General features: G+C 39.4%; 1 protein-coding gene across 1 annotated transcript in view; it reads right to left on the bottom strand.

Annotated features, from left to right (window-relative positions):
* Positions 1–201: 201 nt before the first annotated feature.
* The window catches only part of PTGER3 (prostaglandin E receptor 3), a 91,084-nt gene continuing 64,410 nt past the window's right edge, over positions 202–26,875 (bottom strand). Inside the window, exons 3-4 of the mRNA XM_033115508.1 lie at positions 6,150–6,241; positions 202–4,254 (exon numbers count right to left, since the gene is read on the bottom strand). Of these exons, the coding sequence (XP_032971399.1) occupies positions 4,251–4,254; positions 6,150–6,241 (96 nt within the window). The 3' untranslated portion in view covers positions 202–4,250. The remainder of the gene's footprint in view (positions 4,255–6,149; positions 6,242–26,875) is intronic.

Genomic DNA, 26,875 nt, shown 5'->3' on the forward strand with positions numbered 1-26,875 from the left:
CTAAAGAAGACTCCCTTGTATGTTCATTTAAAGACTGACCCAAATGGCACCACATTAAAGAGGAATAGAAAATAAGAATCAACTGTCAACTAAACACCACCCTTGTCCACAGTGTGCATACCTACTCACATAGATTGCAGTCTGGTCACTTAGACTCTCCATTAAATTTTTATTGAGCAATTTATATGTGTTGATCACTGTGTTGGATTCTGTAGGTACAAGAGATAGATAAAATATGGGGCCTGCCCACAAGGAGCTTACAATATGGTTGAATATTTAAAAAAAAAAAAGAAAAGAAATACTACAAAAGTTCTTAAAAATACATATTGTACAAATTATTTTTATAAAAAATATTTCAGATAATTAAACCAAAACAAAACCTTAGAACATAAATGAAACAAAGAAACACTTTTATCCATGGGATGAGCCTAGAAATGTTTTGAATTAATAAAAATTCAGTAAAAGCCTGGATTAATGAAAAATGAGCACACATATTTTTAAGACAGCAAGTAAACATTTTTCATAATAATTAAAAGTATATCAAGCAAGTATATTTTATACAGCTCCTTAAGGTACCTAAATAATTACAATTATCTTAACAACAGGTTCCTTTTGAATGTACTTCCAACTACTGAGGATGTTGATAAATTTTTGTTCTAAGTAGTTTATGTAGTTTCATTATAACCTGGATGTCATTATTAATTTTTAAGTCATTCTTGTAGACAGTAAAGTGGCTCAATTCAACTATGCCTGAATTTTTATATATTTCATGGACCAAAGTTCACTTATAACTGTAAGATACACATACACATTTACATATAAAAAGATAATGACTAATTTTCTCCTCCCTCCTTGGGATAATTTGGATAAATATAGCTTCTGATGGAAGCTCAGTCTTCTGACCCTAACATTCCCTGTTTTCTTACCTCTCCCTGGCTCTAAGATCTTGGCATGGCTTGGCATGCCTCTTCCAAACACCCTGGTCCATCCTCTCTTGGAAGCAGTATAGCTGGGCTATTTGTTTGTTTGTTTTTGTTTCACATTCAGTGTACTGAATGAAAGCACTGGTTCTGCAACAGGAGGGAGGTGGGTTAGGCAGTTCATTTCTTCCAATGCAAAAACCATAGGTCTAAAATTACACAGAATATATGTTATCAGGAACCAGGTCTATACAGCCCACTCATAAAGCAGCATATTAATACCACAAATTTGTTTTGCATATGTATCCCATAGAGCTTTATAGCAATTACTATAATTACAATAAAATGTAGATTAAGCACCATTTCTCCGCATGTAGCATTTTTTGTCAGAGTTGCTAAGAAATTTATTTTATTTTGGAGTTTAGTCCTATCCTCAATATAACCTCATTATATAATTATGGGAATCTATGTTCATGGACAATACTAAAGAAAAGAAAATGAAGGCACCTGTTAAAAATCAGTATTTATTCAGTGTATTACTGAATCATAATCCAAAATATTTGATGTCATAGAGCGTATTATTTTTGGGTGAATTTAGTATGCAATGGATACATTTCTGTGGATTAAAGACAGAAGTACTGAAAGTATTTCATGCTGAAATATACTGTCTGTATATCAGATTTCAAACTAATTGGACAAAGATCATTCCTAATTGTCTGAGAAATATCATCACCAACTAGTCATTCTTTTTCAAACTTTACCAATCATTTTATTACTTTATTACTTTCACAAGTAGAACTTCAATAAAAATTATTATATTAAACTGCATCTGACTATTTTCCCTGGATATAACATTTTTAAATCAGGAAAGTTTAACATGAAGTTTCCCAAGTTGAACAACAACATGGAAACAAAGGGCTTCCTATCACATTCATTGAAATTTGCAACTGTTAATCTTGTACATAAATTGTTCCTTCATTGAGAATTTACCTAATAAATAGCATCTTTCTTGGTGTCAGATACAGAACTAGTGCTAAGAGACCTATGAGGAAAATATAAGAAAAGGGTCCTGACCACCATGAAATAGAATTTTGTCAAGGGAAAAAGAAAATAATGAAAATATTTAAGGAATAATACACTAATCATCAAAATGAGCACTATGATGACTTCAGAGTTAGGGATAGAGATGAGAAGAGAACACAGATACTTAAATTGTTCAAGGCCTAAAGACAAGGAGAGATTTGAACATGTGGAAGATGGGCAGGTTTCGCACGGTTAAAAAACAATCGTGAAGTATTATAAACAAGAGGAATAGCATCCAGAGATCTGAAGTTGATTCTGTCCACGACATTCCAACCCACACAGTCAGGAAGCCACTCTATAGTTGAAATTGAGATCATATTATATAGTTGGAGATAAGTCTGGATAAAGAAATAATCACACTTAATACTTACTGAGTACCTATTATGTTACATTCACTTTACATACATTATCACAATAACTCCATGTATAACTATTATTAGCATTGTATTAATTCAATGAGATTATATGAGATTAATTAACTTTGTCAAGGTCATAGAGCTAGTGAGTGGCACAGCCAGATTTAAATCCAAGTTTGATTCCAGAACCCATGCTTTTATTACTACATCACATTGTTTTATAAATAGAATAGCATTGTAGCAAATCTCACATCCTACTGTGCTATAGGGAGAACAGTCAACCCGGAATCAAAATATTTGAACTTGGATCTGATTTCTTAGTTATATTAGCCATGTGACATTGGACAAGCTCTCTGTAAACTTTACCCTCTTTTGTAAAACTAAAATAATTGATGACAGCTAGACAACCACAAAGATGGATGGACAGACAGATGTGCTGGCATGCACACTCCTATGATGGTTGGCAAATTCTACTTGCTCAATAAAATTTGGTGAATTTAAACCTGAATCAAGGGATTGTGTACAGCATCTGCTTTGTGTTTTCCCACAAGGTATTTTCAAATACAGGTTTGAATGAAAGGAATTATAGTTTACAGCTAATTCACAACTGGTTCAACTATTTAACAGAAGTGAATCAACTATTTTGGCTTAATTTAGTTGGTAGAAATGACAATGGAGTCATATTATAGGCTCTTAATGGCAAAACAACTGATACCATATTATAATTTCTTCCCAAGATGTCCTTGTAGGTGACAGCACGTCCCTTCCTTAGTACAGCTCCTAAAGAAGGGACACTCGATAAGTATGTGTTGAGTGAAGAGAGGAAGGGGAAGGAGAGAGAAAGGAAGGGAAGAAAAGGCCACAGAAAGAAAGGCTGATTGAACTTATAAGCAAATAAGATCATATTAGCTGAAAGATATTAGATGACTTGAAGTACTTTTTAAAAGTCCACAGGATTTTTTATGCAGGTTAAGATAAACTAGATTTCTTTCTTTCATAAGATAGTAACAAAATTTAGTATTTGATAACTATGTCACTTCTTAATTTTGCCTTTTTGTATGCCACCGGAGAATAAATTTGAAGAAATCCTGAATTGATAGAGGAGTTATCAGAAGGCTGTGCCTGGATTTTTTATTGCTTTAACTCCACGGCTAATCATGTAGCCGCATCATTGCCTTCTATGACTCCTCCCGAGAACCCTAGCTGCATCACTCCTTTCAGGCTTCAAAGACAGAGAAATAACCATTAAGCTGATTCCTGAGTGACTGAATGACACATAACCAGAATATAGACATAAGGACCTTGATTTCAAGCTTAGCGCGGGACACAACATCTCCAGAACATTAGTCACACATTTTGCATAAATGTCTGTTGTCATGGTATATAGTCTTGCCTTTGATTAGATCCTTTTCTGTCTCAAGTTTATGTCCTATTAATTGCATTCTTGCTTTCAATATGTGACTTTACATTATCAAAAACTTATACTGATTTTTCAAACTCGTTGTAAAATCAAAACAACCACAGAAATGTAAAGATGTCCACATTGGTTGAGACTCAGGTAATGATTTGAAGTTGGCAACACACTCCTGGAAGATGGCTTTTTTCCTTTTTCTCACTTTTTCACCAATCATCTTCTGTGAAACTCTGCCCAACTTCTTAAATGGGTACTTAAAATCCAGTCCAAGAAGCCAATTTAGCATTTAGATGCATGGGTTATAATAATAACCCTGGTCTCAGTGAGTATTACTGATGAGGAAAAAAACATCAAAATAAGAAAAGATAAAAATAAAGAAACAATCTAAATCAAAATATAAAATTTTTCTCAGGTGGGAAGAAATGCACAACTCAGGAAAGCAGGAATTACAATAAAAAGTCCATCTCCGTTCTTTCATTATCTGTTAAAATAGAGAAAAAGATGTAATATGCATGAATAGGGTTCCTTCTTCTTCTTCTTCTTCTTCTTCTTTTTTTTTTTTTTTTTTGGTATGGTGTGAGGAGTAAGAAATATAAATGTGTTAGACATAAACTAAAAACACTTAAATAACTGGATTTTGAATCACTTAAGTTTCTGGGTCATTTAATTATGCTAAGTATATGCTCTTTTTCTGAGTAATTTTTCTGGTTTCCAAGTTTGCCATTCAGAATAATCAAATCATGAAGCTATATCAATTGTAGACACATCGAATGGTCAAATAATGTTGCCATTAAAACAAGCCCCAATCAGTATATAGCTATACCCTATAAAAATATAAGGAGGAATGCAGATTTAAATAGCTATGAAACACATTTTTTTCTCCTATCAAACCAACAAAGGATTGTGTATGTATGTTTTATAAGATAACTTAGAGTGCTGGTAAAAATGAAACAAAGCAGAAACTCTCACACATTGCTGGTGAAAATTCTAAATCTCTGTAATTCTTTTGGAAAGCAGTCAGACTCTATGTATCTTTGAAGAATATTAAAATTTTACATATAATCCTAGTGATGATGTTGAAATAAATGAAATGTCTGTTTAAAAAAATAAATAATAAAAATATACATATTATTTATTCCTTAAACTTATGGTAACAAATAAATAAATAAATAAATAGACTTATGGTAAAGCAATCACAAATATCTTTTTTAAAAAACCCTCTGCATTTCAGTCTTTCAGTAATTTATCATGGTGCCAAACTTGAGCACAGATTATGATTAAGTAAACTACTAGACTATTATATAAATATTAAAATCACTTTAAAATAATTTGTTAAAAATAATAATAATTTGTTAATAGTCTGAGGAATGCTTATTTTACTTAATGAAATAAAAACAAGATACAATAATGCATATATAATGTTATCATAAATACGTAAAACAAAATCAAGTTAAAGTACATGGGCAAAAGAAGAGAAAGAAATATACTAAAATGATGCACACTATATCTCTATTGAAAAACGCAGTTAGATCTTCTTCTGAAGAACAGATGTGATTATCTTTCAGTTACCTCAACCATGGGAGAACAAATGGCCAAAGAAATTGAGCTACTTGAATGTCCACATCCCTCATAACAACTTTTGCTGAGTAGTGGAGTTATTATACCTGGCTTTACCCAAGGAATGAATAAAATGAACACACTGACTTTCCATTAAATTGAGTTCAACTTATTTGAAAAGCAAAGCATGGAACTTGTCACATTCTCTTATTTAAGAAAAAAGATCACACAAGCAATAATACTCAGAGGTTATTCATCCAATCAGACGCACAGTCAATAACAGAAATATTGAAATGAGGTGTTTGAGGGAGAAAACTAATGTTCAAAATTTAATATGGCCAACTGTGCATCACATTTGATATTTTGCTCTGCTTTCTAGAGTGTTCTTTCATTGAAATACATGTTTTATACAAAATAGGTCTAATCAAAAGGGCAAGCAAGAGTATGCTAACCATATTGTGAACATACTGAGATCTGATGTCTACTTAAAACAGAGGTAGCTTTGCCTTAAAATACTCCTGAAGACAGTGCTTACTATAAAAAAATCAGTGACAAGCATGCTCTTTCATGTCGAGAGTTGATCAGTCACAAGATCAGCCTGGAGCCAGTTTCAGAAAGTTCTTAGTTGGAGGAAATTTAAGTGAAATTATAAAAACAACAACAGCTCCTCTAAGAAATCTAGTCCTCCTTAATCAGACATGCATGCTTAATTTCCATTTTAATTCTTAGAGATATTCTGCCTTTGTAGCACAAGCTCCGATCAGAACAGAGAGATAGCGGAAGGCTATGCGGGAAACCCAGGCAGCTCCTAAATCTCACCTTTCCAAATGATCACTCCCCATCAAGGTTGAGGAACACCGGTGGGGTAAGGAAGTGGAGCTGGATGCATAGTTGCTTGTGTGGTGCCTGATCTGTGAACAGACAGAAGGTTTCAGTGGACAGAATTATTGATTACAACTTCTTTTGTCAATGACACTTCCTTAAACATTTTCAAAGAAAAGCAAACACAAACTCTGTGCATCAGCTCACATTGGCTATCATGAAGTAAGTAAAGATGCTTTAGCTATTATCTTCCCAAGACTATCTCGTTCCTGCTTCCATGCTTTGACTCACACTCTATTTCCTCCCACCGGATATTGAGAGCAGAGACCATGTCTTATATGATTTCTAAATCCCTAAAGCAGTTATCACAACACTTGTTAAATGCTGAATGGAAACTCACTGGCTTCAAATGATGGGTGTAGGTAACTCTAATTCTACCACTCTCCAGCTTTTGGTGACTTCCTGTTTCTGTTCAGATAAAGACTAGAATTCTTAACATGACCGTCAAGGTCCTGTTTGGTCTAGTCTCTGGTGGCAACTCCAACTCTGTTTTAGTTCTTTTGCCCTTTTGCTCTTGTGTGTTCAGGCCCACTAGCTTTCTATGAACTCCATGAACAGTGTCATCCTCCTTCCTTCCTTAGGGCTTTGCATTGGAAGTTTCTTCTTCCGAGAGTGCTGGTCCATGTCTAATCACCTGAGCTGACTTTTACTCATTCTTCAGATCTCAGCTTGGAAAATCACTTCCTCAGAGAATATGCTGTGGACTAGGACTGGTCCCCCACTCTGTGCTATCCACTATTTTCCTTTCAGGAATTCATTGTAGTTTGGAATGAATAGTTATTTGTGTAACTGTTTAATATTTGTCATTATCGCTCAGCTACAAGTTTCATGTTCCGTGCCTGGTTCTCCTTACCACTATGTCTCTAGCAGCTCTCACAGTGCCTGGCACACAGATCATGGTCCATAACTATTTCTGGCATAAATGACCAACGCTGTGCAATTGACCCTGAAGCAACCTCTCAACAGCATTCTCCAAATAAGAGCTTAAATTCACCGGATGCAAAAAAAAATTTTTTTTTTAATACTGAAAAATATTTCCTTTTTATGCATTTCTCGGTAATTCTCTTACAAGAAATAGCAAAATGAAGTAATTCTGGTAACAAATTCTTCTAACAAATTGTTACAAGAAAAAAATGGAATACAATGTTTCCTTAGTCTACCTTTTATATTGGATTCCTAGAATCCTTTTTTTCTCAGAAGTTGAGTTAAGATCATCTTAAACAACATGCCCATCCCAAGTGGCATGACATTACACAAGATGTCTAGACAGACATGTAATGCTGCAATTCTTGACAGTGTTAAGCAAATTGATTATTTCTCTTTTAAGAAGGCAATGCTATTTGAAGGAAAATAAAACGGCATGTCTTTGCAACAAAAATGACACGTTGGCCAATACCTATTTCAGAGCAAACATAAAAAGTTTAGTGGCACTTTTTATAGAAAAACTGTGGCTCTGGAAGAGAGTTGAGGTCAGAGTAGAAAAAAAACAAAAAACAGGTTTTCCTATTTATTCTCTGAGACTTTCAGAATCCCCTGTCTGAGAAGACCCTTTGTATGTTAAAGAACAATCTGGCTGGGTTCCTGAGCTAGAAGACCACAAGTTTTCTCCTCCTGATATTATGCTGCTAAAGCTCTTATTTAGAGACTTGCTTTAACTAAGTGAGTGCCCTGGGGGTTGCATTATTTGCTGGCTCAACTTTAGGAGCAGATACAACTGCAGGGATATCATGGGCCTTCACAATATCAAGTAGCCAAAAAAGACGGAACTAAAGAAATGAGGACTGCAAGGTGATAAGTGAAGAAGCAGGGGTTCTGAAATGTGGAATGATTCCCTATTACTTCTCTGGTGGGCGCTGTCTCTCTTACGGATACTTTCCATGATTCACTCCATCGTTCACATCAGAAAACTCTGCTGCACTGTCACACCTCATTTCTGCAGCTTACTCTGCCCGAAGCCAGTGGATCATTCATTTCATGTCCATTTTCTTTCCTATGTGTCTGTTTTATTTCATCCCTTGTCACCAGTCTTTGTGCCTCATTCTTCTTGGCTAATGTGTCAGTTTGAACTTTATGAAAGTCTCATTTTTGTCGGGTCAAAATGGTTGGATATTGGAAATTATATACAATTTAATCTAGGATCAGCCTTCTAACTAACCTGTGTTTCTGATTTGAGTCTTTCTTCTCTCAAACACATCCTTCCTATTGTTTCTAAGGCAAATCTTGGCAAGTTCTAAATATCTTTGAAGGTGCCCCGTTACCACTGAATAAAGCTCTGAAGGACCTAAGGCCCACCACTGAGCTGCTCCTCCCTATACCCCCAGGTTTACCTCCTGCCTCTCCTCCTTGTGTGGACTTTGCTTTGATCCTCTAAGCTACTCACTCTTCAAGAAGCTGAACAATAATGAATGTCAACTACAATTTTATATATGTATGTATGTATGTGTGTATATATATATATATATATATATATATATATATTTACAATAAGCGGAGCACAGCATTAGGAATAGAGACAGTGGAAATGTAATGGCTCTGTGCGATGTCAGAGGGGTAGTGGGTGGGGGAAGGGGTTGTCACTGTGAGAGGGATGTAAATGATAAATGTCTAACTATTACATTGTTTTGTGCACCTAAAACTAATTTAAAAAAATGTTAAAAAAAAAAAAAAGAGAGAGAGACGTGCCAATGCTGTTTCATGCCTAATTACTGTGGCGTTTGCTATTCCCTTTCTAAAATGCCTCTCTCTACTTCTGTCCAGAATTAATTAGACTTATCCTTGGCGACCGAGCCTTTCATTTTCTTAGAAAAGTATCATCCCTTCTATCATATTTCATAGCATTGTATGCATTATTCAATATGTACTTATCAGATTGTACTTATTGGTCTGTCAGTTTTTCATGCTCTGATTCATAGCAGGAGCCCAATAAATATTTGTGACTAAAATAGAATTCTAAGCAAATGGTTGGCTCTCCTCAATGGTCAGTATTATGAGACCAAAGATTGACCAAACTTTCTAGCACACATAAGGACTTACCTGGTGTAAAGCACTTTACCAGGTCTGATGATATGCTCCTATTTTAAGTTTCCCTTGGCGTTAGAAGTGTGTAGTCTCTTTATGCTCCACATCATACCATGAGAATATCCATGGTTACATCTCACCTAACCATATGTCACTCTTCTTCACTAGACTGAGTGTACTTTTCTGAATGAGTGTATGAATGAATGAATGAATGACTGAAGTCTATCTTAGACTGAGTATTCCTAGAAGTAGATCCTGAGCCAAGGCTTTGCATGCCAGTGATTTTTTAAAAATGTGCTCCCAGGAGAAAACAGTAAGGGAGTGGGAAAGTCGAATAGATTAGGAGAAGAAGCCAAACAAGGGTGAAAATTTAGGTGAATCAGCCTCGGTTTGAATCTTAGAGAAATCTGGGAGTATAAGTTATCCTTCGAAATGTGTCCCACCTCCAGACAAGGGGTCAGGGATTTCTACACCAACTTCCATCAGTCATTGCTGCCTTGGGAGTGAATGCAACTCTTAGGCTTCATTCTGGTCCTGCCCATGAGCGAGCCTCTGGAGGTCTCAGTGTGAGCAGTTAGCAGCGAAGCAAGCAGAAGCTGGGGATGGGTGCACAGAACAGGTATGTGGTACATCACAGAGAGAAACTGATGGTAAAGGGCGGTAAGAAATTGGACCACACTTACAGAAAGGGACTCTAATTATATGGCGTACACTTCCAAGCAAATATTTGGCAAGTTAAGTTTATCTGGTAGAGGAGGAAGCTGCCTACGTGCATAGATTGAGGAACTGTGGGGACAGTGTCCTACAGAAAATAATCTTCTCCACTCCTGGTACTGATGCCTGGAATCCCTGTAGCTAAGCACAAAACTGTTTCATCTGTATTGAGAAGCAGTATTTAAAAATGGTATTACCTTAGGTGGAAGGGAGAAAAGGTAGAAACACGTGTGAAGAACCCACCATATGTCAGGAGATGCCAAACTCTTTCACACTTAATTCCATTTACTGCTTTATCCCTTTAATACATGGACTTTCACCCACATGGGTCTTTCCTGAGAGTGTAGGATGCAGAGGTACTAGCGGGCCTTTCTTAGACACCTTAGCTCTCACCACCATGAAGACAGTGTCCTTTACGGTGCCCAAGATCGTCCTGCTCAAAATCAATCCCTTTCTTCTGTTTCAGCTAAGTTAATAGTCTTTTTCCCAAATTGCCAAATATTTATGATACCCAATCTGCTAGCAAAACTGATCCAGTCTCTGGATCTGAGAGCCCAAAGATTTCAGTTTATGCAGCTGTATTTACTAAGCCATATTATTACAGGATATTAAAGATTCCAGTTAAGATAGAAAAGACTGTGTGTGTGTGTGTGTGTGTGTGTGTGTGTGTGTGTGTGTGTATGATCTCCAATTTGAATTTGACTCTTGGATCAAATGATTTTCCTGTGGCAATTGTGGTAAAAAGATTGACATGAGGGGTTACTCTACAGACACCTGAGTGCAGCCCAGTTGCTTGGTCTACTGCTATGGCTTGTTGGTGGCCCCTGGGCTGCCTGAGGATGCCTGACGCCTGTGTTCCTGGAGCCACTCTGCCTCTGTCTAGTGAACACTGTTAGGCTGTCTGTGAGGTTTCTTCCAGAATGATCCAGCTGCACTACAGGGCTGTAGCTACTCTTTAGCATGTCATTAGAGTTCCTTCTGCTCGCCTCACATCAGCTCACAAATTTCTCCCCAGCCACTGCCTGATCCTGAACAGCTGAGGGGTATGGTGGTCTGCATTGCTGTCTTCAGAATTTCAGTGATACCTTCATAGCATATTATAAAGGCTAGCTGGATTCCTGAGGAATACAGAGAAAACTACTTGATAGTTACTTAACCTCCCAGCATCTCTAGTTACTTGTGTCCTGGATATACATCATCCTGACTCCATAGCTACACCATTCCTCTTCCGTCTTTCTGTTCACTGGATCCATTCCATCCACCTTCAAATATTTTACACTTCCCTATCTTGGGAAATAAAATACACAGAAACACCTATGCTTAACTGCTTGAGTTTTTTTCCCCCTTTCTTGTAAGTGTGGTCCTATTTCTTACCTCCCTTTACCATCAGCTTCTCTCTGTGATGTATCAGTTACTCCTATGTCCTCTCCCTTCAACCCCCTCCTAAATAATAACCCCAAATTATAAAGTACTTTCTCTTTGTCAGGCACTGTTCTAATCATTTTACAAATATTAGTTTATTTTATTCTTTGAAGTTGGCACTATCATCATTTCCTCTTGACAGATGAGGAAACAAAGACTCAGAGAGATCAAGTAATTTGTCCAGGGTCACCCACGGTAAGTAGCAGAGCATGACTTCAAATGCAGGCAGTCTAGTTCCAGGATACATGCTAACTATCCTCTACACTGCTTCACTGTCTCCAACCCCCTATAATTGGATTTCATCCCTTTGACTGTAAAACTAGGCTCTTGGAAACTTTGGGGATTTACTGTCATCTCTCTGGCATTATAATACTTGGGCTAGAGACACCTGTACTGCATATTAAGATCTAATATTTACAGCATTGTCACTCTCTTTTTATACAAGTATAACAAGACTTTGTTAATCTGGATGAACAAATCATTCTGATGAGGGCTGACATTTTATATTTTCATGATATATAAAAGGGGTTAATTGGTCAAAGTAATAATATAAATCTGTACAGGCAGAATTTGACCTACTCCGGGGGGGGGGGAAATATGGATCATTTTGGAATGTTCAAATGCCAATCCAGGTTTCTGATATCCAATGAATTTTACCTGATCCAGAAAATAACATATATTATGCGTGTCTTGATTCCTGCCTTGAAGAAATGTGTACTCTAGGGAAACAATTGAAATAACAAGAGAGTGGCAGAAAGTGGCACACAATCACTACTGTGGTTAGCTGAGATGTAACCATGGATATTCTCATGGTATGATGTGGAGCATAAAGAGACTACACACTTCTAGAGTATGACGTGGTGACTTTTGCCAACACCTAATTTGGTAGAATTTGCAAGGCATATCCTGAGAGCTGGCGAATTCTCAGGCACCAGGCCAGCTGTCACCAAAAGGGTGCTGATCCCTGTGAGAGGAAACAAAACTGCATATGTTAAAGCTAAAAGGAGTGTTGGAGATCACACAATCCAACTCTCATTTACACAGGGATATATAAGGCAAAGTTATTTTTTTATAGTCACAAAGCTAGCTTGCAGCAAAATCCTGTCTGGAATTCAGCTTTCTTATTTCTGTTCGACCCATCATACGGCCCAATAATCAATCTGTAGATTTCATCCAATTATAAACACCACTAAAGTACAACAGTTATTCGGCAAATACTTGTTTCATTAAAAAAAAAAAATTGTGGATAACTGAGCAGAGTGAAAAACTAAAAATGTATCAGTGTGACCTGGTCGATTGCACTAGTTAATGAGCCCCACAGGGACAGAGATGTTTATCTGTTTTTATTCCTGTTGACTGGGCCAGACCTGCCACAATGTGGCTTAATTACTATTGGACGTTTAAATGTATAATTTGTATGTGTTTTTACCGAGAGTGTCTGTAAGTACATGGATATTATTTTCATTTCATAGGTGAAAAACATTAAGACTCAGTGAAGTTAAGTGATTTGCTCAAGTCTAGACCTAGAACCAGGACCAGAAACTAGGCCTTTGCCTCCTAATTCATTATCTAACTGTAAACATATTGCTTTCTGATAAAAAAAAAATCACTCAGTTAATTATTCTATATAAGGGATAAAAATAGATATCTACCTTTATCCAGCCAATTCTAAGGAATCTACTGTCATTATTCACTTGTTGGTCTTGGAGTTGTTTCCATTCCAGGTCCTGCTATTTCACACGGTCAACAAGCCCTTCCTATGGATACGGCATGCCTGCCCTTCCCGCTCTCCTCTCGGAGAAACAAAAGAGGTAGCCCAGTGCCTCTTCTAACGGGCCTCACGGCTCTCGGAGCAGCTACAACGCCAATAAAGGCGCTAATGTCTTACAACCTTCTCAGTAGAACTTCATCTTTTGGGTTTTTACAGCCTCACTGTCCAACAAGATTACACTTACTAGGCATGTGACCGCCAATACTTCTGTTTGAACCAAGGTCTTCTTAAGTTCTGTCTTTGAACCTCTTCTGAAAACATTAGAAGATAGTCTAACGAGAAGAGACCTTAAATACAGTTAACACTGGTTTCCTCACAATAGTACAGATTGTAGCTACCCTAAGAATTCAGAGAAAGGGAAAATAAAGTGGTGGGTGGGTTGAGGTCCAGGGCTTGAAAGAACTGGTAGGGCGGTGGTAGAACGATGAGCAGACGGAGGCCTGAATGATTAAGAGTCAGGGAGGGACAGAGAGTACATCCCTCATAAAATCCTACATTTAGCCACATGGCATAGAAGATATAGAAGACAGTAGACTAAAAAACATATTACCTGGTAGAATCCTGGTTCCACTATCTATTATCTGTGTGACCATGAGCAAGTTAATGGAACTTGCTGGCGCTCAGTTTCCTCCTCAGTTAAATGGGGACAATGGTAGTAATTAGCCCATAACATTGTTGGTAGGATTAAAAGGGTTAATACATAGGAAGTGATTAGACTAGAACCTGACACAGTGACATAGAGTAAGCTTTCAAAAAGTATTAGCTATGACTATTTCAGCTACATTGGACATATCATTCATCATGTCAGATTCACTGATAGACCCTTGTAAGGGAAATTTCTCTACACACAACACCTGCTGAAGGGGCATTCGTAGGCTGCCATATTTGAACAGGGTTCTGTACATCCCAGGTATACCCAACCGGATAATGTAGGCAAACCTAAGCCATAGGCCAGCCACTGATATATGTATGACCAGCGAGGAACAATGAACTGACCAGGCAAAGATTTCCTCTCGTGAGAATCCAAAGTTGGAAATGTTAAGAAAATGAGAAAGTTAGCAGCAGGCCAGAGCCATGAGGAAACAGATACTGAGCAAATAAAAATTCTGAAGCTAAGAAATTATTTGACAGTAGAGATAAAAAATTGGCAATTGGTAATGTAAACCCAATTCAACAGGTAGAAAATAGCTAGGTCCAATGATGGTGGAAGACTAACATGGAATTCCATTTATTCCAATTGTTGATTCTCTGCCTCCTGATCTGCCCTCTAACTCCAGCCTACATACTCCGGGCCATAATAATCCATTACAACAACCCCCCGTTGCTAGAGCTAACCTGAGTGGGACTACATCTGACATCCCAAAGGACCTAAATAACTCAACAATGGCCCTGCAGACACCTTGGATAATGAGTTAGGGGATCCAATCCCAAATTTTGTGACCCGCACTGCCCATCGATCAATCAACTCTCTGCCCTCCAATGCACCCTATACACTGTCCCCAGAGTTCTCCTCATCCAGAACAGGCTCCCACTCCTTTTACTACATGCACAGCCTAATTTTCTTTCAAGGGCTAAGTCAAATCCCACTTTCTCCATGAGTATTTGGGTACCATACCACTTTTGCTTGAATTCTTTGATAGTAAAGGAAAAGAACTGCATGTAGCTAGAAATGGGGATATTTGGATACAGTCCGAGGCAATATCACCTGATTATAAGCTCCATGGAAGCAAGGTTCATATCTGTTTTATTTCTGGTCTACGCCCAAATATTACAGTGCCTGGCACAAAGGATGAAGTCAGTAAATATTTGTTGAATGAATGAATGAATGAATGGATGATCTTTTCAATAAGACACTAGCTCTTTAAAATCAGGGACTGTGTTGTAAATATTCTCTAAAGAGCCCAGCATGATGTCTGGCACAGAGTGGCACTCATTAGTATTTGCTGGCTGATTTACGAAGCACTGTATATGGAGAAGGGAGATTTTTTTTCTTTAAGCTTGGTGATAAACATGCACACCTGGTCAAATTCACATCCTGCCTTATCTTTTATGTGCTCCCTATCTCTGCATAGGTAAACCATGCAGGAGGAAGAACAATTAATTTGTATCAGCAAGACAGTACATTAGAGACTAACCTTTCCCATACCATCCTTGCCATTCTTTGACTTACTAAATGTGGTTGTTTTTTTTTCCACATCTGGAGTTTCCTGGCTCTCACAACCAAGAGGATACAGCCCTATCCCCAGAAATAGAATTTAACCTGAGCCTGGTTCGTAAAAGATCCCCGGTCTGTGGGATTTATTGTCATGGGGAACTTGAGTTAGCTATTAGTGCCCATAATGCTTGGCTTGAGTACTGAAAACTTGTTGTTACTAGACACACTGTGCTGTATGCCTTAGCTGAGGTAGCTATCTGTTATGTTGGTAATTGATTGAAATAATAACATTATTTAAATTGATTAAAATAACAAAATTATTTTAACTATTCAAAATTGCTCTACTAATTGTTCTACTAATAAAACAATAAGGGTAGCCTAGGAACTTACATCCTATTTATCATTTTAAAGGAAAAAATATTTTTTAAATGTATTTTTTCAAAGATGGGAAAGAATGAAGTAATACAGTTCAGAAAAATAGGGAAGGTATTTTGGTGAAACAATAACAATATTTTTAAAGTCTTTAAATATTAATATTTATTAATTATTAATTAATATTAATATTAAATACTTCTTAATGATTTTCTTGGAGTGTTAACAGCATTGTGTCCAGGCCACTCCCCGTACCGAGGGCAACGTTTCCATCATTATAGCCCCAGGGAAATGGGAGAGCAAAAGCCCACTTGAGAAGGAGGAGGAAACAGCAGGGAGAGGCCTGGCAGACAAAAGCCTTTCTAGTGCTAGGAGGGGACAGTATAGGAAAAGGAGCAGGGGACCATGTCCTTACTTCTCTACCACAATTACCTCAGCATCAAACCCCACAAGTGGAAGGGTGAAGAAAGAATAGAAACCCTAAGTAGAAAGAAAGATGGCTGCAAATCATTGAGGATACAGAATCACAGGGTGTCCTGGCTCAAATACATGGACACTTTCGGGGAAAGGGAATGGTCGAGATGGCCATGATGATTCCCTGAGTGACCCTCAGCTTCCACATGGTAGAGAAGTCCCCCCCACCAAGTTCTCTCTGGGGTTCATGGAAGAGTGAGAAAAGCTGAACGCCAGACAGACTGACATAGAGCTGCTATGTTTAGGGCCAGTGTGACACCCTGGCAGAAAACAGTTCCCATGGGTGGACAGATCAAGGCAGTGTCCAGAGCGAAGGAAGTGGCATAGCCTTGAGGGTCTGTAGTGTCAGTGAGGACACAGTGGGCCAAGTCCGCAAAGTGACACATAGGCGTCAAAACATGCTGAAGAAACAGTTCACAGGTTTTACAAGCCCTGAATCAACGCGGATGCAAGCAGCAACCCAGCAAACGAGAAGCCCAAAGTTAACTCTAGGGAGGGTGGGGGGGACCCAATGGCAAGACCAGGACCTACTTGTGGACAAGCTGCCTCTCCTTATCTGCCCTCATTATCATGAGGAGAATCTAAGCATTCTCCCTCACAGATGCCCTCTTGGCTAGGAGAAAGGGGAGCTGAGAAAACCCATGAAGAACATTTCCCTCAAAAAGACTGAGTTAATGCAAACTGCGAAAAACAGATGGTCAAAATACTTTGAACTGTAAATCTAAGAACATATTCCACTACTGTCCCACCTTCGAGCCCCTGACCCAGCCAGCAGAGAAAATGGATTTGTGAGAAAGTTTTGTTCTGCATAGAAAAAATTTTTAAAGATTTTTTTTTTAAATACCTAAGTTGTAGACTGTATAATTTTCACCCTATCCATTAGCAAACGTAGAGTCTCTAAGAGCCAAACAGATGCCAATGGTGCTAAATAAATATGGTAACCCCTTAATAAATCTGTGAATATGAGCCATTTGTTTTCCAGTTGAATGCATTATGAAGGTGACCCAGAAAAAAACTGAAACAGTGCCCAGGATGACTAATAAAAGAAAGTCAGCCTAATTCCAAAGTTAGCAGTATATATCTAAAGACAAATTAAATCTAATAATAGTTTAAATCTAATAAAAGTTAAATTAAATCTAATAAAAGTTTTGTTTTGTTGTATAACTTGTAATCAGACACAGTCACTAGAGCATCTCTTTCATTGCAATGTTATGTTGTTTTTAAAAGGTAAACCACAGAACGTTTTCTTTGTAGCTCAGATACAAAGAAAATAATCAAATGCACTCTTATGTATATTACCAAGTCAATATTTGAGAAGGATTAAATAGGATTAAAGACTGTCATAAATATGGTAATTGCACTTAATAATGAATTTCGTGATAATCCTTAGTCTTCAGGTTAGAGCTGATTTGATTGACCTCTGTGCACTTCAGTATTCTGTAGGATTTCCTAGTCCCTGAAGCTACAGGTGTGGTCACTGTCAGAGGCAAAACATTTACATGTGTAGGAAGTAATGTGATCCCCTGGGGTCCTTTCTATGCATAGCAATAACCTACAACCATTCAATACAATCAAATTAAATCACAGCCAGTGGAACACTGTCATGAGACTTATGACTGAATATTAGCAGAAGCTATCAGGGGTCTAAATATCAGTCAAATAAATTCAACAGAGAAGTGAAGGTCAATTCAATTTAGTGCTCATGGATTACATATCTATTATGTATAAGACAGGGTGCTAGGCATGAAAAGGAAACCTTGGCTCACCACCAATAAAAATGTTATAAACTGTATATAATTAAATAGTAGTCATTATATAGTGTAAATTGTACATATTTAATGGTTATGATAAGCCTAAATTCTCAATGCATTCTCATTTTCATAAATGATGAGAGCAAAGAAAAAATGACTAAAGTCCCATGAGTCACTATTTGGAATCTGAATATTATATTAAAGTAATTTAAATGCCAGTTGCTTAACTTTAAATGCAAAATGTTATAGCAAATTATTCTTATTCTTAGTAATACTATAATAACCATGATCCTCAGGCAGAAACTTGATAGAATCTCTGATAAAAAATAATCTATATGCAGAAAAGACCTTTAAAAAGTCATGCAATACACAAAATAAGGAACCATTCTTTAACTGTGGTTAAATGTGTACTAACATTTCTCCCTGGTCCATGTGTACTAACTAACGATTGGCAAACCAGCCAAGAGACCAAAACAAAAAATGGGGTTTGGGGAAGAGACATCCATGGGGGAAATCCAACGTTAGTCATCAAACTCCATGTGCCACGTGGGGAGGGGTGGTCCTTATGCTAGACACAGGGGTGTCCTGCAGATGCAGGCTGATTTAATGCATTGTTTGTGGAACTATGCCTGAGGCACTATGGCAAGGAAGAAAAGTTTATGGCTACCGCTGTGGGCTGGCCGCTTTTATGAGCAGTTTGGCTGGCCACTGATGCTCAGCTAGAGGCAGAAGCCACGATTAGAAAATTAGAAGTGAAACTAGAAGAAGATATCAGAATGTCTACAACTCTGTTAGGATCAGGACTGGCCGATAAAGGTGGGGGTGTGACAACGAAAGTTCCTTTGAACAGATCCTACTGCTTTTATGGAAGCCATGAGGTCTCTGTTTGCATCTGTTTGTATGTTCATGTGTGTCTATATAGCTGCTGTATTTGTGTGATATTTTCTACCTCCAGATGGTATTGCTAACTTGTAAAAGAGCTATGCTTAATTGGCTTAAATTAATGATTGGGTATTCTAAAATTCTCAGAAATATAGAAACTAACCCAAATGTTTTTCAGGATCATGTGATCTGGGGAAATATTTCCTATTAAAGTTAGTTGAAGTTTGTTGGATTAATTAAAACAGACATGTCTTTAGAGTTATCAGAATTAAATATAATATCCATATTTTACCTAGGCTTAAAAATTTATCAGCAGAAATAATAACTTACAATGATGGCTGAATTTTATCTAAAGTCTCATGAATGTTTTGTGGGTAACCTAAAGATAATTGTTAAGAACAAATAAATTAAATAGATTTAGTAGAATAAAAGGTTTTAGGTGAAATCTTTAGAAATAATTGTAGAAGTATTGAGAAAAAGAAATCTTTGGGGAAAAATTTTAATGTGTGGTCCAGCTGGCTAAGATTAGAATGGATTTATTAAGTGGATTTAATTATCAAAAGTAAACTCTTGCAAAATTAGGGTTTGGTTTTATTTTTCTCTGTTAAAAGGGCAAAGTTTTCTTGGACTATGGGTCTGCTCCTGGTATGATCATGTAACAAGATTTCCGCTTAGAAAGCAAAGATTCTATGTCTTATCAGAATAATTTTCTGTGTTTTATGTTGTCTTGATCAGGTCTTGGATTACTTAAGAAAACTGAATCTTCTCAATAATAACAGCTAACCTCCTGTATGTGAAATGCCCTAGCTAGCTAACTTTCATTAAAAGGCAGCAGCAATAAAATTTACAGAGTGTGGCACATACGGATGAGGTCTGTCCTGCTTCTGCAAAAATGACCCCTCATTGCCAGACTTTTGCTGTTCTGATGTCCTTGTAACATGGCAACAGTCTGCTCCGAAATCAGGGAAATGTAGATGAGTAAACAATGGTTGTAAACGAAACGACTAGTTGGTGCTGTGGGAAACCCACGATGGCCGCCTGATTCTTCTCTGCTCCCCAGCACACACCAGTTTTCAGTGTTTGCATTCCTTCATGCATCCTAATGCATTTAAGCTGGACTTTATTGCACTGCCACTTAGGACAGGTTCTCACTATATCCTTGTGTGTATGTTTTCAGGATGGGGTGAAGTCTCTCCCTGCTGCAAAGCTGATGCCCTCACGGTGGCAAAGAAACTGTTAGAAAACGTGTTTCCCACTTGGGATATGCCCTCCAAGTGCTACCTCCCTCAAGGCTTTCCATAGCCTCATGACATGCTATGGGACGGTGGCTGAGGACCTGTCACGGTTGTCCTTCCCAACCTCTGTGAAACTCATTATACTGATGACATAATGCTAACCTATGAAGATGTGCCTCTGCTGCAGACAACCCTGCAGGCCTTGCTGAATCACACACAACAGAGAGGACAGACAGTGAAATCACAGCAAAGTCAAGGTCCAGGCACCGCAGTCACGTTTTGTAAGTAAGTATAGTCGAGTAAGACCCATGTTGTCCCTGAGGACATTTTAGACAAAGTACAAACCGATCCCATGCCAAGCCATATGAAAAGGGTACAGACCTCTGTGGGAATTGGGAGGACTGGTGAATGTTTATACCCGTTTAGCACAATGCCTTTGCCCATGATATCACCAAGTTAAAAGGACATACAGTGGACCCGGGAGTCAAACAACAGGCTGCCTTTGAGAAAGCAAAAAGTACTGCTCAAACCGATTAAAGCCTGTGGAATCTCCCAGGTGGGGTTACTATTCGAATTAGATATTTCAGTAACCCCGGGAGGCATGGGTTGGGCATGAGGGAAACAAACAGCAAAAGGAGAGCATGCCACTTAGATTTTCGTCCCAATTGTGGGAGGAGGTAGAAATCATATAAACCCCAACAGAAGGGCAATTACTGGCAGTGTGTGCAGTGCTCCTGCAGGTGGAGCCTCTTACCAAAGAGCAGCCAGTTACAGTAAGAAGTTCCTTTCCCGTCGAGGGGCAGATGACAACATACTCCCACTTGCCTGTGCCAGGGCTCAGACTCCTACGCTGGCTCAATGGCCTCCCTGCAGCAGAGGAGTGCTCTATCAAACAGTGCTCTCTTTTCAGAGATGCAACAATTAGTAGGCCCTGTCGCATACATAGACCGTCCAAATGCTTCTGCTCCTATTCCTCTGCAACCTGCAAAGAAGGAACAGGGCACGTTCCACCTGAAGCTTGGTATATTGACGGCCCTAGTAGGGAAACTGGATGGCAGTGGCCATCCAATCATCCACTGACACTATCTGGGTGGAAACAGGAACAAAGCACAGTAGTAACCAGTGGGCTGAATTAAGAGCTGTCTGGCTGGTAGTCACATGGGAACCTTGCCTCCTGATCCTGTGTACTAAACAGGCTATTTTAAAGGGACTGGACAGTACGGTTTGGACACAATGGGAAATGGATGATTATGAACTTTATGGGCATGTTACGTGGGGTCTCTGGTCCCGCTCCCCACATAAGAACTCAGGATATGGTGAGGCCAAAAAGCAACACCAACGGAGCCATGGATAGGAGGTTCATACCACTATATTCTCGCTGGCGGCTGGGTTGGAGACACAGGAAGCAGGATCCACACGATCCGCAATCCGCCATCCACCAACTAACCAACTAACCAACCCCCTAGCGTAGCCACGGAAGTTATGTTAGTGACTAATGGCTAACCAGTAACAGCTGATGGCCGTCTGATTACAGCTGACGGCCATCTAATAACCGAGCCAGCACCTTTCCACCTGAGGCCGAGAGCCTGGAAACTGCTCTCTGGGACTCTGGCCCCAAAGGGGACAAGAGATGGGGAAAGATATTTGGGCTTGTTTACAAGAATGTGAGGCCGATCTTGTCTTTCAGGTCCCTGCCCATGAAGTAGCTACCCTCCAGGAAACCAGGAAGCAGATGCCTTGGCAAAAATGTGCGTGATTTAGCAACTGACGCGTCAGTAGACACTGCAGTTTAGGTACACTGGGAGAGTGGGCACTGTAAGGCCCAAGTAGGATGGTGCGCAGCTGAGGAGGCAGGGCGGCCTTTCTAATACAGTGACGTGGTCACTGTAATTATCGGGAGGTGCCATCTCCCGTATAACCCCCGGACAGCTGGGTTGGTGAAACAAAAAAATGGTGCCTTAAACAACAGGTAAAGTTATTAACTGAGAAACCTACTTTTGCAGGGTGGACAAAGATGCTTCCCCAAGTGTTAATACATTTAAACGACCAACCGTGGGGCCCATTGCTCCATATGCTAGGCTGGGAACTCAGGCTGACGCACCCAGTAAGACAAAGGTGTGGGAAACAAAAGGCACAGCAATAGTCCTGATGTTTGCCAACATCAGGGACCCACAGGCTATGATACTGAGGGCCCCGTGACCTATTGTCCCTGGAATGGGGACCACTTACTGAAAGCTGCAACTGGACATTCCGTTAGGATGGGTCAGTTTCTTCACTTCCCTGGGTGGGGAGGCGCTGCTCAGTCTCCAGTGGGACCCTGTCATCTTAATGCAGTCGGGACTCATGGAGACATGCTGTACGTGGACCCGCACATACACCATTGAAAGAGGGGAGATGGTAGGGGTCCTAGTCTGGCATATCCCCCCTCCTATTCACCTCCTTACACACCACTGACCCCGGGCCAACATACATGGTTTACACGGCCTGGCCAGGTTCCAAAGACTGTGGCCGCATTAACATCTGAAGATCAGGCTACAAGTATAATTCTCATAGACAGAGATCTCCCAATTCAAGTCCCTAGTAAATATTTGTCTTTCTGTCCTTAGACTTCTGCTGTTCCTGTGGCATCCAGTTATTGGGGGGTGGAGGGTGAGAAGACTGTGCCATTATCCAAAGTAAACGTTGTGTTTTTTTATATCAGATGAATCTGCTAATATTTCTTCTTTGTTAGCACATATGAAAACTCAAGCAAATGCCTTAAATGATCCTGCCCCAAGCCTAGGTGACCTACTAACCCACTGGTTTGGATCCTGGCCCGGCATGATGGAAACAATTGTTACTAATACTTAGACTCCTTGGTTTAATTTGTGTCTTGTCTTGCATGTGTCTGTACCCATTGCTGCAGACTGTGTAATGCGGTCAACTGGCAACTAAGTAAACTACTGCCGTGCTACTGAAGCTCCTCACTGACCACTCAGAGCACCTCTCAGAAGAGGGGGCCACGGGAGATTGCAAGAGCAGTTCATGAGGGGTGGAGCGTGGAGGAGAGACTGCAAATTGCATTTGCAGAGGTAGATTTTCAGTCTCAGGGCTTTTCCCTGGGTCTGCGTGTACTAACTACTGCCAACATACAGAATTTATATAAGTAGGAGAGAAATATGCTTCGTGTTCATTTAGCATTTCTAATTTTGGATTTTACTGCAGTCCACTAAAACCTAACACACTGATAAAACCATCCCATCAGCCATAGTAAATTCTGGGCAGTTGTTAAGAGAAAATCTAAAGTAATGCTGAGAGAAGCCCATACAAATGAAAGGAAAGTAGTAGTGTTTTCATTATGTCTAGCTTAAAACAAATCAATTACCTAAAATGTGCTCTCCCCAAGGCTTCAGAAGTTGACGTAAAGAAGCTGTTTTGGGGGCTTTTCCCAAAATTTGTATAATATTTCTGCATTTTCAAAGAGGAGAAGTGGTACAGATTCGTACCACTGCATAACAGAAATCTGTTGCCACCCTACCCTGGGTTCCAAACCCAGATTGTGGCATTAGAATGAGCTCAGAAATTGACATCATAAAAGCTGAGCTTGAATCCCAATTCACTCTAAACCTGGACAAGCTTGCGTAAGTTTTATAAATCTCAATTTCTTCATCTATGATATAGAGACATTAATGACATTGGCCCCATTTACCTCAGAGGGAAATTGAAATAATCAAATAAGTAAATATATGTCAAAGTGTTATCATTGTTATTAAAAAATCATTTTGGTATTCATTTGGAGAGGCATTTTGATTTCAACTTTCTGGGACAATTACACTTAAGAAGTGACTCTTTTTTGCCTACATTAACGTCCTTTCTCTTACCATCTCATTTTAATGAGTCTATAGAAGAATTTTTTTTCATGATGTCTGAGTTCATATGACATTCATGTATGTAAGTATTTAAACTAAAATAATATTATTGGGCATGCGTATTTGGCAAAATTACAACTGCCTGTTTTGAAAATAGCAAACAAGAAGCACTTGGAAAGACACTGGAAATAAAAATAAATTCACTAATTATAGAAGACTTTGTGGTTAGACTAGGCCGCTACTGACTGAAATCCAAACCATGTGCAGCAAATTTCCTTTAACCTGGAATTAAACATTCAGACATTTCACATAGCAGAAATTATGTTCACAACATCAAACAATTACAAAAGTCATAAAAATGACTTGGGACCTACAAAATATTGAAGTACATTCTGAACTATCCAAGAAATACCAGTCAATGAAAACATAGTTTTAATTAACTGAAGTGTACCATACCACAACCTTATTAATGACAGGGAGGTTAATAGCAATAAAAAAAACACTAGATTATCTGAGAAGTGTCTCCCTGGAGCAGAACAAAGCAAAAGCTATAATTCCGTTTCACAGATAGCAAAGGTGACATTGAACTTCTTGCTGAAAAGGGAGCAGATTATTTGAATTTCATTGTCCAGAACTGCCTTCTGGATTGTGATTCGTTTCACAGGCTTCCTCCCAGTTTGCATCTAGGTGAGCTGGGGCTGCTGTTTGGTTAGTAGTGAGAGTCACTCACCTCAACTCCAGACACCTCCATTTCTCTCTCTCTCTCTCTCTCTCTCTCATACGCACACACACACCATTAGAACTTGCCTTCTTCAAAATAACTTTAAAAAAGGAGACACTCTAGAGGAGATCCAAGATGGCAGAGTAAATAAACACTGTGCCTGCCTCATCCTGTGAACACATTAAAATTACAACTAAATTATAGAACAATCAACCTGGAGAACCATCGGAAGTCTAGCTGAGCAGAAGTTTTATAACTAAGGATATAAAAAAGAAGCCACGTTGAGACTGGTAGGAGGGGCGGAGACATGAAACAGGTTGGTCCCACCCTCCCTGTGGCAGCTGGGAGAGATTCTTGGCCACCGAGGTTCTCCATGAAGGCGTGAGGGACTCCAGCACCCCACACCAGCCTTCCCAGCCCAGAGTACTGTTGCCAGGAAGAGGAGCCCCCACAACATCTGCCGTTGAAAAACAGTGGGGATTCCAAACGTCTGGGTGGGGTGGAAGGCTGCGGGGAAACCCAGACATACACTTAAAGGGCCCATACAGGCACTCACCCTGGGCTCCGGTGCAGGGACAGTGGCTCTGAGGGCATTGGAGACATATGAGGAGAGACTGAGTTGTATAACTTCAGGGCAAGGACTGGTGAGACAGTCCCCATTTCCCTATGTGGGGCCCTCCTCACATGCAGCCCACAGGGGGCGCCATGTTTCCTGTGTTGAGCCCGCCCCCACACCGCCAAATCTGAATCTGATTGGCCTGGTGAGCTCCACTGCCCCACCCTGCCGACTCACTGAGACCCTGCCTTACCCAACTTGCATACCGCAGGAGGCTTTATCAGCAGCTGAACCTTATGGGAGCCGCCAGGTGCAGCAGGCCTTGAAGTGTCCTGGCTTTTTGCAGAGCTACCCCAGACCTGGTACTGGTAACAGCCATCCTCGGTTTACAGTGAGGCCTCTCCCATGCATCTCCAGGTAAAGCACAGGCTTTACTAACCACTGATCACTTTGTAGCTCATACCAGGTACTCGCCAGCCAGTCACAGGAAGTGGCTAACCTGGGCCTGCACCAGAGCCCCTCCCAAGAGGCCCCAGAACCAACATTCTTGGAGGCTAACTTCAGACCACAGCAGAGCACCACCCAATTAGCCCCACAAGCAGCATGCAAAGGGCAGTCTCAATAGTCACCAGAGCCCACTAGGGCAAATCCCACTCAGTGGGGTGAGCCAGCTACACAGCAGCCCATAAGCTGTGGGCGTGGCCAAATCCCACAGCCAAATAGCCCGAGGGCCAATCCTACCCACTGACATGCCAACAGCAATCAAAGCTCAACTATAACGGGAGGATATCATTTAAAATTGAGGAACAGATAAAGAGTTTCCCAGACAAGAAAAAGCTAACGGAGTTCATCATCACCAAGCCAGTATTATAAGGAATGTTAGTGGGACTTCCTCAAGATGGGAAAAAAATATCAAAAATATGAATAATAAAATGGTAATAACTACATATCTATTAACATTTGCTTTCAATGTAAGTGAATTAAATGCTTCAATCGAAAACATATGGTAGCTGAATGGGTAAGAAAACAAAACCCTTACATATGCTATCTACAAGAGACTCACTTTAGATTGAAAGACACAAACATATGAAAATGAATGGAAAAAAAATATTTCCTGAAAATGTAAATGATAAAAACAAAGAAATCTGGGGTAGCAATACTTATACTAGATAAATTAGACTTTAAAACAAAGGCTACAAGAAGAGACAATGAAGGACACAGTAATTCCACTTCCTGGTATTTATCCGAAGAAACCCAAAATACTACTTCAAGGGAACATGTGCATCTATATGTTCATTGCAGCATGGTTTACAATGACCAAGATGTGAAGACATCCAGGGTGTCTGTTGATACAAGAATGGATAAAGAGGAGGTGATACATACATACAATAGAATATTGCTTGGCCATGGAAGGGAATGGGTTCTCGTCATCTGTGGCAGCGTGGATGGACCTGGAGGGTATTGTGCTGAGTGCAGTATGACAGACAGAGAAAGACAGATGCAATGTGATTTCACTTATAGGTGGAATCTAAAGGACAAAGTAAACAAACAAAACAGAAACACATTCATAGATACAGAGAACATTTTGATGATTGCCCAATAGGAGGGGAGTTGAAGGATTGTGTGAAAAACTGGAAAGGATTAAGAAATACAAATTGGTTTTTACAAAGTAGTTATGGGGACGTAGCCTATAGCACAGGAATATAGTCAATAATATTGTAATAACTATGTATGGTGTCAGATG

The sequence above is a fragment of the Rhinolophus ferrumequinum genome, chromosome 9, assembly GCF_004115265.2.
Source record: "Rhinolophus ferrumequinum isolate MPI-CBG mRhiFer1 chromosome 9, mRhiFer1_v1.p, whole genome shotgun sequence".
Classification (NCBI taxonomy): Eukaryota; Metazoa; Chordata; class Mammalia; order Chiroptera; family Rhinolophidae; genus Rhinolophus; species Rhinolophus ferrumequinum.